Source organism: Sander lucioperca, chromosome 8 (assembly GCF_008315115.2).
Source record: "Sander lucioperca isolate FBNREF2018 chromosome 8, SLUC_FBN_1.2, whole genome shotgun sequence".
Taxonomy (NCBI): Eukaryota; Metazoa; Chordata; class Actinopteri; order Perciformes; family Percidae; genus Sander; species Sander lucioperca.
The window spans coordinates 37,386,850-37,399,018 of record NC_050180.1 but is presented as its reverse complement, the minus strand read 5'-3'; the positions used below and the strand labels follow the sequence as shown (position 1 = coordinate 37,399,018).

At 38.6% G+C, this 12,169-nt stretch overlaps 1 protein-coding gene and 2 non-coding genes across 3 annotated transcripts; 2 read left to right on the top strand and 1 right to left on the bottom strand.

The window, feature by feature from the left end:
- Positions 1-332: 332 nt before the first annotated feature.
- On the bottom strand, positions 333-451 carry LOC116050877. Its single transcript, XR_004105192.1, has one exon. It is a non-coding gene; the product is annotated as a 5S ribosomal RNA (ribosomal RNA).
- Positions 452-938: 487 nt separating this feature from the next.
- trnal-caa lies at positions 939-1,049 on the top strand. The gene is made up of 2 exons: positions 939-976; positions 1,004-1,049. It is a non-coding gene; the product is annotated as a tRNA-Leu (tRNA).
- Positions 1,050-7,789: 6,740 nt separating this feature from the next.
- Positions 7,790-11,195, top strand: LOC116035186. The gene is made up of 8 exons (XM_036004619.1): positions 7,790-8,123; positions 9,096-9,209; positions 9,310-9,419; positions 10,114-10,291; positions 10,477-10,559; positions 10,633-10,748; positions 10,824-11,132; positions 11,166-11,195. Exons 1-7 carry the CDS (start codon positions 7,934-7,936, stop codon positions 11,110-11,112), a joined length of 1,080 nt encoding a protein of 359 aa, XP_035860512.1. The 5' UTR covers positions 7,790-7,933; the 3' UTR covers positions 11,113-11,132; positions 11,166-11,195.
- Positions 11,196-12,169: the final 974 nt, after the last annotated feature.

Below are 12,169 nucleotides of genomic sequence, written 5' to 3'. Positions count from 1 at the left end.
AGTACTCGTTGCCTTCGTTGCTTGGGTTGGTTAGGTTTTGGCAAGAGGAGAGGGATTGGTTAGGATTGAATGGATAAACCAATCAGGGGCAGAGTGAAGCAGAGTGGGGCGGGACATGCCTTCGCCTCGGAAAATAAGTACATTTTAAATAGCTTTCTAGTGCCCCTGGTGGATATGTACGCGTATTACTGTAATCACGGATTAAATAGCGATACAGAAGACGATCCTTTGAGTTATTTCAAGAGGTCAATTTGCATTCACCATACTTGTCAGCTCTGTCTCTAATAAAGAAGAATGAGCAACACCCTCTGCTGATGAACGACGAGAGTAAAAGCTTACAGCACCGGGTATTCCCAGGCGGTCTCCCATCCAAGTACTGACCCGGCCCGACCCTGCTTAGCTTCCGAGATCGGACGAGATCGGGCGTGTTCAGGGTGGTATGGCCGTAAACAACTACAACCAATGAACACAAACTATTTATAGATGGCGAAACATTTCCACAAGCTATTTATGATTATTGTTATACAGCAGATCTCCAATGGTGGGCTCGGTGATTCTGCGCATTTCCTTTAAAATACTAAGGCTGGCTAACGATATTATATATTTTTCTAATTGTCAACAAATCATATTGTAAGACTAAATCCAACAATGAATTGAACCGACCTTACTAACACGTATTATGGTTGTAGCCAAAGCATAATAGGTTAGACGTCGACAGCGAAAATACACGCCACACGCCGTTTAAAGTCTGTTGAATTATCCGTGAAAGTGATAGTGACACGTCTGTAAGTTGCAAAACACATGGTCGCTTTAACTAAACTAATAACGTAGTAATAACTAATAACGCTCATAAAGTATTAAAAAACAACTATGAATCCAGTTACAAACATCACTTAGCAGTAATCAAACAGCCCACTAGCTCTCATTTAAGTACAGTTGTCAGGATGGCCGAGCGGTCTAAGGCGCCAGACTCAAGGTGATAAACCTTCCTCAAGTATGGGACTTCTGGTCTCCGAATGGAGGCGTGGGTTCGAATCCCACTTCTGACAATACTTTTTTTTTCTGTAGCCTAATGACACAGCGTGTTTTCTTTTTATTTTGGGCACATTGAATCACAGTGGTTTAAATGGAATTAAATAGTATTTCACTTTTATTGCAGTGACAACGAGAAACAGTAGTCTAAAGAGTCCTTACATGTCACACTTAAAACAAATCTCTACAAGCTAATCTTAATGAATACAAATAAATGTATAAATTATGTATTAATGTAAAACATGTACAACCGTAAGAAGAATGTTCAAAGTCAATTGTATTTTAAATACATTTTTATATATTAATTAGGCTGGTACTTTTGCACAATAACTACATCATGCATAATGTTAAAACAATACCAGCATAACAAGCACAATGTTAAATATGATAAAACAAGCAGAATCAGAATCAGCTTTAATGGCAAAGTGTGAACACAAACGGCTTTTTGTTGCTCTCAATGTACACACAAATAGACATAAAGCAAAAACAAGAACAACAATGTTGAATAGGTAAACATAAACATTTGACTATTATGCTATAGATATGTAAAAACACATGCAAATACACATACACACACATACATACGCATACAGCTCTGAGGATTGGAAACAGTAGCAATTAGGGTTTACATGTTTAAATGATGGGTTTAACACTATAAAATATATAATTTACTTGAAAGGCTTTGACTGTTAAAGGGTAAACTGTTTTTGTGTCTAAGTGACTGATGGGAACAACGTTTGAAATTGCGTTCGCTAAACCCACCAGACTCCATGTAAATAAACAGTAATTGTAGCATTGTAAAATACACTTCATTCAAAGTCGACAGAAACTAAATAAAACTATGAAAAGCCGTTTTAGGTCGTCTTTCCACTTTTCCAACCATCATAACTCTAGTTTTGGTTGAAATAAACACATAGTTTACCGATTTACATGTGAAAATATGTTGGCTCTATACACGCTAAAAGTATTGCTTTTTTAAATGGAGTCTGGTGGGTTTAGCGCTAGCGACTTCAGAGCTGTTTCTGGTTAAACAGAAAGGTCTCAAAGAGGTTTTAAAGGTATATCTCTGAAGGGATCCTTAATAATGTTGTCAAGACACTATCGAATATTAATCTGAGCCTGTCACTGGCAAAACGAGCACTTCTGTGAAGGTAAATACAAAGCTAGACAATGGACCTTTTTCACAGCAGACATTTTGACTTGTCATAGTAGGAAAAGCACAGCTGAAATTGATAACCTTAAAGGACAATTCCGGCGCAAAACGAACCTAGGGGTTATTAACAGATGTGTACCCACTCTGTCGCTCTCTGGGACATGTTTTCATGCTAATCGAATGTGTTTGTAGCTTGAAAGACGCTAGCGCGGACCGCTGATTAGCTTACAACGCTAATTTTCGGGGCACAGGGAAAGTAAAAACAAATTGCTATTTATACCACTAAAAAGTCTCAAAATATCACCACACTTCAACGGTGGCATAATGAGGGTCCCTAAATGTTAACCGAAGCATTCTGAGAACTTTTTAAGTGTACAGACAGTTTCAAGCTACAAATACATTCGATAACCTTGTTTTGCGCTGGAATTGTCCTTTAACGATGGCTCAATTCCATCAGTGTCCCAGTAAGCTATTTCAGTGAGTCAGCATGCACAATACCAGGGCCTCTCCTAAGTGGAGTGCAGCCATCATTAATGGTTTTGAATACACCTGTGCTTTTCCTACTATGACATGTCAACATGTCTGCCGTGAAAAAGGTCTCTTGCCCTATTACATTGTAGCTTGTTTCGCTGCAGACTGCAGCGTTCTTGTAGCCTATAGAAATCAAGACGAACCCTATCGGCAGCAAATGTAATTTGCAGCCAGGGGGTCTAGCAACTCTCCGTTGGCTTGCGACCTGGAAAAGCCAAACTCTAGCCGAGCCAATCACATCGTGTATAGAGTCAGTGGGCGGGCTTAACATAACGACGGCAGTTACGACGGTTCCGTGTGAATTCCCTGCTACTTGAAAACAAAGACGATGGCTGCTGCTGCTGGTGAACAGTGGTCTTTCGAATCAGCTTTTTTTCGAATCTCTGGAGACTTGGAGTTAAGCTTTTCTTTGAGAAAAGATCAAAGAACGGCATTGAAGTCATTCTTAAAAAAGGAAGATGTGTTCGGAGTTTTGCTGACCGGATATGGCAAAAGTTTAATCTATCAACTAGCTCTGCTACCTTCTTCGTTGCTCTGGTTGGTTGTAGCGCTATCCTATTGCGTGCAGATGAAATTTGAAAGACAACCGTTTATCCCGCCCCTCGGATTGAGCCCTGCCAATGGTGAGGTCCCGGACCCAACATCTTGATGTGGGTCTGGCTTGTCAGGCTAGCGTTCTTGCTCAATACTGGACCAATGTCAAAAATTGTTGTTCCCATCAGTCACTTAGACACAAAAACATAGGAAAATAGGGTCTAGGTTGATAAAAACGGTAGAAAAAACAATAGAGTACATGAAAAATATCCAAGCTATAATTAAAAAAAAAAGAAAAGAAAAAAAAGAAATGGAGAATAGGGGTAGGGCTATAAAATAATAAATAAAATAAATTCAGACATAAGTGCATAGTTTCTGGCTTGGGGTTAGAGTTATTATTAGGGTTCTATGGTGCATTTCACACTAGAGGAGAGTTTACATTTATGTGTATATTATTTTTTTATGATAACATTTTTAACCAAGAATTCAATATTCTTGTTCTTCAAGATTGTTCCTAACTGAATAGTTTTGAAATAAAATAAATCTATATTTTGGAGGATGCAAATTAACACAAGACGAAAATGTACTTAAATCTAAAAAATAAAAAAAAATGTATAAATGTAATGAATAAATAAACATGTAAATAGATAAAGGTATCAATAAATGTAGAAATAAATAGACCAAAATAAATAAAATACTTAAATGCTGAAATACAGAAGTTTTGTAGTAACTACAATATGACCTTGAATCACTGTGTAAAGATAAATAGTTAAACTACCAGCAAGCTACTGCAAAATGTAAATGGGTGGTTGATGTGACGTAGTCTTTTTGTGGTCCTGAGTGTCAAACATAAGTAAAGAAATGTCTAATCTGCAAATAAATGTGGTTATATTGTTCAGAAAAAGCTGTTTTATATTAACATATAGACCATTCATGCCAGTCATATTCCTGTTTTTCACAATTTTCAGCCAAACCAGGAAAAGCTCATATGGCATGACTGTCCCAGGCCCATTTCATAAAGTTTGATTTTAAATAAAACCAAAACAATTTGTTTTCCCCTTATTTAAGTACAAATTAATACCACAAATGTCTACTTGTAAGTCTGCTGTTTTAAAAGTCCAGGTATAATATTTTGAACCAGCCCTGAACAAAAAGATTTTGTCCCAAAATCAATATATGGTGTGACCCTAAATACTGTTTTTTAAATGGGCAATTGTCTGCAGACCTTTGGGGATAGGGGGTCCTTCTTCATTCAGGAAGTATTATAACATCTCAGAAGGACAATGAAAGTTTTCCAGATGAGTTCTCTCTCATATTTCTTTCAATAAATCAAGTATTTCCAGCACTCCTACTTCAGTACCCCTTTTCACTGTCTTTTGGTGTGACCCATTTTACAGGAAAATGTAAATTACTTTTTTGTCAATATTACTGCAAGCAAATAAACTTACAGCGACAGTGTCCAAATTGGCAGGCAAAGGGAAATCCAAAAATACAGGCAATGGTCAAAATCCAGAGAAACAACAAGAACTCAGAACAACAGGACAGAGGGAAAACCGCTTGAAAGCTGAACACAGAGAAACAGACGATCTGGCACTGGGGTAAGGGGAAGACTGAACTTAAATACACAAGACAGGGGAAACAATGAGACACAGGTGCAACACATTAGGACGGGAACAGGTAATCACAAAGGCGGGAAAATATACAACAGGAAGAAAAACAAGACAACACTAGGGGGAACCATAGGGGGGAACAGAATACTATCAAAATAAAACAGGAAAGGGAAAAAACAACCAGAAAATGTGAATATAACTCAAAACAATAGCTTGACACAGGGACTGGACATGACACAGTTCTGCTAAGTGCATGAAACTTCATATGGTGCGACCCCATATCATATTGTGGACCGGGTTTTCTCGTCACACACACACACACACACACACACACACACATAAAACACAGAAATCACCCCCACACACACTCACTCAATCACACTAGCATTGGATGCAAAAGCTACACATTTGACATTCTAAATATCCATAGTAGTCTGAGAAAATAAATCCTGGTGTTAACGACGACAACAGTAATATTAATGTTGTCTTTATCACTATACGTAATTGCAACAATTTAATCTGGTTATAATGCAGGATATGTTTTTAAATATCTGAATACATTGTTTAATTTGTCTTTTAACCGATATGAAGAGAATAAACTCAAAGGGGAACTACAAACATTCAGATTGAATTCCACCATCGAGAAGAGAAAAACTCAGGGAAACCAAGTGCTATACAATATTTGGTAGCATTCTGTTTTACACAGTTGTGATTTTTAACAGTGAACCTTTACGTGATATATCTGTCTTAAACTGTCTTTTATTGTTTGTGAAATACATATAATACACATTTTTGCATTAACAGATTGTTATGTGGTGTGGTACAAAATGCAAGGAGAATGGATTAAACATAAGGAAAGAGGATGTTTGATTAATGATATTCTAAAATGCTTAACGTGAAAAAGCTTAATGTGGTTTAATGTACCTAAACAACAATCAATGATCCCCAAATTTACCTGTCATATTGCTCCTCATAACCACTGAAAACTAACCAATCTAACCAAAAGTCCAATTAGTATGGACGTTATCTGACATTAAGCGTTTCTGCTTCACATTTTCAGCAGGGCAGCAGAGCGGCTGTGGGTTGACTCTCCACAGTTCTCATGGGCTTTATAAGGCCGGTTACACACTGCCTGCGTGGCGTGAGCGTGCCGTTTCTGTTGCGTGTCAGCTGCGTGGATTTTTCTGTCTTTACACACCCGAAACGTGTCTGATGCGGCGCTGCTGCTGCTAGCCTTGTCTGGACACATGTATGTTTCCCATTGATAAAATGAAATGCCATGTTAATCATAAATATATACTGATTTGATTACAGCAAAGACAACGTCGGCAGTATTGACGGCAAAATAGGCTACAGAATATTTTGTTCTGTAGCCTACTGACAGGTGCAATATTAGAAAATCGATTTTTTTTTTTTAAATTACATTTATATCTGCATTTATATTAAAAACCTAGAGACTTTCAAACATCAACATGTCATTTATTAACATGTATTCGTGTCTAAATTACATATAAACATCTTTTCCTATTCTATTTTGCCTGGAAACGCTTCCAACACGCTTGCGTGTCGCGTGAAAAATAGGCGTCGGTTCTATTTCTAGCAGGCACGCGTTTTCGGCGCGGCTCAAGCCGCGCCTGAGACGTGCGTATCACGCAGGCAGTGTGTAAGCTCTAACTTGTTAACATGGGAGCTGAAATATAAACGGACACGCCACGCAGCTGACACGCTCACGCGACGCATCCAGTGTGTAACCGGCCTAAGTTTTAGAATGTCCCTGTTGAACTCAGAGTGAGGATACGGCTGCGTCACCGAAACTTTGCTAAAGGGCCTAATAATTATATTTGGCATTTAGACTCTTATGACAAGCCCTTTGGCATCTATATAAACTCATACAATCTCATCCTTTCTAACCAGAGTTCTTTGCTGCAGTGCTGCTGACTGTAGCACTGGCACTGTTCATAACAGCGTAAATGGGTTTCAAAGTGGCGCACATGAAAACAAATCTAAAGTTTAGTTTTATGTGCTCACACGAAACTTTCATGTGCGCACATGAAAAGCTTTAGGTTTTGCGTGCGCACATGAAAGTTTCACGTGAGCACATGAAAGTTTCGTGTAAGCACACGAAACTAAACTTTAGATTTTTGTTTTGCTCATGTCCCCTTAGGGCTCCGTAGTAAACAATTCTAACCGATTGACACAAACTATTTATAGAGGTGTTTGGTGTTTTTTGCCCCCAAAGTCACCTTCCAGGCAGCGCGGCAATGGTTACGTTTAGGGTTAAGGTTAGGGTTAGCTGCCTGGAAGGCGACGTTGGAGGCAAAAAACACCATCGAGCATTTATAGATGCTTGTCTACATGTTGTTCTCATAGACTGTTAGCCTACAGTCTATGGTTGTTATTCATGTGTGAGGATTTTCCCTTTCTATTAGCCTATCTTTAAAAGATAAAGCTGGCTCTATAGCAGTAGTGTAGTTTATGTGATAGGCAGGTATACGCAGTATACCCACTAGGAAAGCTCCAGGATTTCCATATACCCACTTAAAAATACCCAATGACACGCAACAACATACTTTCCATTATATTTTTGATATATTTTGAATTGTCATCTGTTATTTTCTTCTTCACATATGCTAAATACAGGTATTTCCACCGTAAATTTGTGCATAAAAGTGTATCCGAATACAGGAAATGAAGTCGTTGATGCTCAAAACTTCCTTGGGGGAGGACACCCAGGGGACACCCCCCCCCAAAAGGCAGATTCTGGCCAATATATATACAGTAGGCTACAGTATACCCACTACAATACACTAGACTACACCACTGCTCTATAGCATATCTCAACAACTCCGAAAAAAAGAAAACAAACCAACAATGAATAGGACTAGGCATACTCATGAACCAGATGTGAAAATACTACACTTCCCACAACCAAACTTGACTCCCACGTGCAAACGCACCTGTACAGCATTTGGAGTTAATTAACCAGATTTAACGGCGCAGGTGTGAGACGGTTTCTAGTTCCCATTCGACATCTTTGGTCTCGTGTGGTGATAGTGGGGTATCGATCGCTACCATGATTTCCGCTCTGATGGTTTGGGTTTGTATTTGTCAAGCACTAGCCCAGCTCAACAACGCAGGAAGCCACCGAGACGCACACGGAAAGTTGGCCGGCCAGGACGAGTTTTTTGACGGCAACGAGCAGCAGTTTGAGGCGGGTCCAGAAGACCGAAGTGCCCCAGCGCCGGTTTGGCGTTTCCTCCAAGGTAAAAACCTTTTTATACAGTCTATGACTAAAAACCAACAACTGTTTATTCAAAAGTTAAAACCCAACATGCTAGCAAAAATAATACAGTTAAGCCTTAAAACTACACAGCAGAGTACAATAGCAATATAGCCAATTTAACAGCGATCTTAATCCTTTTTTTTATTTTTTTTTATTCTACCAATCATGTGTTTCATGCTTCCTTCATCATGCTTCTTGAAATGTTTAAGTATCAGTGGATAAACTTGATAACGTTTTTCTTTACAGTAGTCCCAGGCTTAAGCATAGTTGACATTTTGGTTAAATAACCTTGCTTTCTTAGATTTTGATAAGACTGATACCACTGGTATCTGTACACTAAATATGAAGCTATTGCTAGCAGATGGCTAACTTAGCTTAGCACAAAGACTGGGAGCTGGAAGGAAACAGACCGGCAACCATAGACCTCAACAGTCCCGCCGATAGCCGACTCCGGAAGTAAAAACCCCATTATTTTCTCCATAAGAATTTAGAATATCAGTCATAATGTCTCTACCATCCGAGGTAGACTGACCCCGAGCTACGTTGTTGTGAAACGAAGGTTTCTGCTCCTGTAGAAGCTAGAAGTCCATATGAAATCAACCTTTAAGAAACGCAGTTTTTATCCGCGGAGAAAAACTACACTACCCACAATCCTAAGCGTAACAGTAACGTCTCTGATTGGTCCAACTCGCTGTTACCATAGAAATGTTTACCGTACCCGCGAAACCGCAAACTGCTAGAGTGGGCTTCTACGATTGAAGTCTATGGTAGTTTCTGTACATGGTCTTGTACCTTTGCCTTGTTTGCGGTTTTCAAAATGTATTCTTGCGCTGAATCAATAGTGTAATGCTCACTATTCATGTCGTAGCTGGTTGGCTTATGTATGTACCATTTAACCCCTGGCTTTTCCTATTTAAAAAAAAAAAAAAAAAAAAAAAAAAATTCATTTCAGGCAGAGGAAAAAGTCCAGGAATATCAGAGTTCGACCAGCCACAGTTCCGCTGCAGTAATGGAACACTTACCCTGCGCTTTTCACCCACCCGATACACCAATCTGCATCTGGAAGGTGCGTTTCGTTCGTCCACCTACAGTGTTTTTGCCATTTTAGAAAAGGTAATGCCAGCTGTTGTCAGAAGCCTAATGTTTCTCCAAATCTTTTTCCACAGATGGGACACCCTTGTTGTCGCTGCCTGACAAGTGTTATGGTTCCATTCATATTTATAGGTGGTATCTGCTGGTAAAGCTTCCCTATACTGGCTGCTACACGGCAACACAGGTAACGCGTTTATTTCTTTGCCCAAACGGAGTACTGTGGCTGACAATTCAAGGGTTGTCTTTGCAGAGTATTGTGCTGATTTTGCCACGCAAATGCCAGTTTGTTAGCTTTGAGGCTACACTAGTGTCTTTTTTTTTTTTTTTTTTTTTTTTTTTTTAACTATTGGTTAAACTTCACCTGTAATGGCCTCACAGACACTGAAGCATAATGCAAATGTATAATAACTTCTCCTTGTATGCTAATTAGCGGAGCAGTTGTAATATTTGACTGAGTTTATTTTATTGAATATTTTAACTCCTGCTCATTGTAGTCTGGATAGCTTCAAGAAAGAGGTGGGTTTGAAGAGAGGTTTTCCCTCTTCATTCTGGGTATATGTAGTTAAAAATTTCCCTTTTTCAATAATATCAGCTCTAAATTAATCTGCTGATTGTATCTTATATATATATATATATATATATATATATATATATATATATATATATATAATATATATATATATATATATATATATATATATATATATATATATATATATATATATATATATATTCTTTCCCTCATGGATTAGCAACCTTTCTGCCATGTCAATGTGCTATAAATGGCCAATACCTTTTTTGTTTTGATTGACCAAATCATTGACTAAAATGCTTTGACTATGCCTACCTTTTTTTTTTTTTTTTTTCCCCCCCCTCAGACTGAAGAGGGCAAATACCCATTGAAACTGCATTATTTTGACAATTGGCTGCAGAGGAACATGATAGGCATGGCTGTCTGTGAGAATCCAGCAATGTCCCCACTGGTGACTTGTGGAACAACGAGTATCACTGTGAAGCTTCCTCGTGAAACAAAACTAAAGAAGGTTAAAGAGCTTGGTAAGAAATGGGTGTTTTGTTGCAACATTGAGGTCATCTTGGAAACCAGGGGAGCATGTGTGGAAATCAATTCTTTGGTTAAAGTTGTATTGCTTTCATAGCTTGAGCAATTATTGTCAACTTATGTTTCAAAGCCTCTTAATTTGTGCACACTTGCAAAGTAAATCTGACATTTGTTTCTGCAGATTATTTCGTTTATGAAGCATACTCGGTGAGGCAATGGAAGACCCCCAATGCTTTGTTTGTCAAAATATCAAAGTTACCAGACAAAGTAAGTCGAGTGCAAAGCATATTATCACATTGTTCAATGTTTAGAGTGAAAACTAACCTTTAGATCTTTGCAGGATTCTGGATTTGAACTGATTTATTTTGATTCTACTGGGAAACTCTGCACAAAGCTGGCAATTTGTTACCAAAAGTTGAGGCATCGTGTCAATAGAGCGCTAGAGGAACCAGATTTTTTCAAAAAGTGGGACTTTAAAGATTCTTCTATTGAGCTGCTAGAGGAACCAGATCATTTCAAACGGTGGGGCTTTGAAGATACTCCAGTTGAACCATTTGATCCGGCACACTTGATGCACGACACTGACTTGATGCACGACACGCAATGGATAAAATCGATGGAAACGGCAACTAAAGCACCTAACTCAGAAACGGTTGCGGAAGATAGTACAGAATTGTTTGAGTTGTGGGGAATTGAAGACATTCCTGACGAGCCATACGATGGATTCGATGTGGAGATTACTACCCCGACCGCCCCCACAATCACAACCACCAACTCAACCAAGACCACAATTGCCTCCACCACTAGTTGTCCATAGTGTGCGGCACACTATGAATGATGGTGATATGATGAATGGAAGATGAGTGTTACTTTTATTGTTGAATGAATAAAATATTGAATGCCGAACAAATTTAAGTGACTTTTTCTATTTATTACTTATACATTTCTGCTATGGGAAGTTTTTTTAAAAACCGCCTCCACAAATTTGGGTTTAAATTGTCTTAAAATGGCACGTCAAATGTACAGCACAGGTAGTTTTTGCTCTTGATTGCTCATGTCTTTGGAAGACATCAAATGTTTTGCTCTGGGCACTTTCTGCAATACACCTTTTCCATTGGTAGAAAAAATGGGAGCATGTCAAGTTTTGGGGTTGAATTACTACCCTTACTACCTCAAACTTGTCATTGTGGCTAGCTAACAATCTTCGCATCAAACTGTAAAACTAAGGGTTATTGGCTGTCCTGTGATCAGGAACAAACAAGTTCAGCTTTAGAGTAGGGGCTTGTTCCTTGCACTGTAGCCTTTCAGCCCTTGGTGATGTACAATTCTTTACTGAGGACAGTGACACCTGTGGTCCAGCAGCTTCTAAAGCATTGCAGAGTTTGTTTTCAGACCTTGGCAAAGGGCCCACAGTTGCCTGTACTTGCAAGCAATTGTTTTCACTCATCTTTGGACCTGAAGTTGCTTTGTGGTGGCCCCATGTGACTTTCCTGTGTGTAAATCAATTATGCACTCAAAACCATACTGAAGTCTGGACTTTCCTATTGTGTGTTTTTTTTTTTTTTTTTTTTGTAAGTATGTGCAGTTAAACAGATGCACAAGTTACCAGATGTAAAGATCACTGGTAGGAAGTTAAGGAGCATTCCCAATATTAATGTAAAATACTGTCAGATGCTGAAGTAGTTTGTCAGTCAGGTTTAATGTCTTTTCTGAGGACTTTATTTAGGAAATGGTTGGTACTTACACTGATGTCACCACAATGTTCAAAGGAGGTCAGGTAGACACAACATTGCAATGTTTACTGGGCAGTCTTCAAGAAGTCGTCCTCTAATTTACATACATTTGAGTTAGTGTAAAATAAAAAGTAACATTAA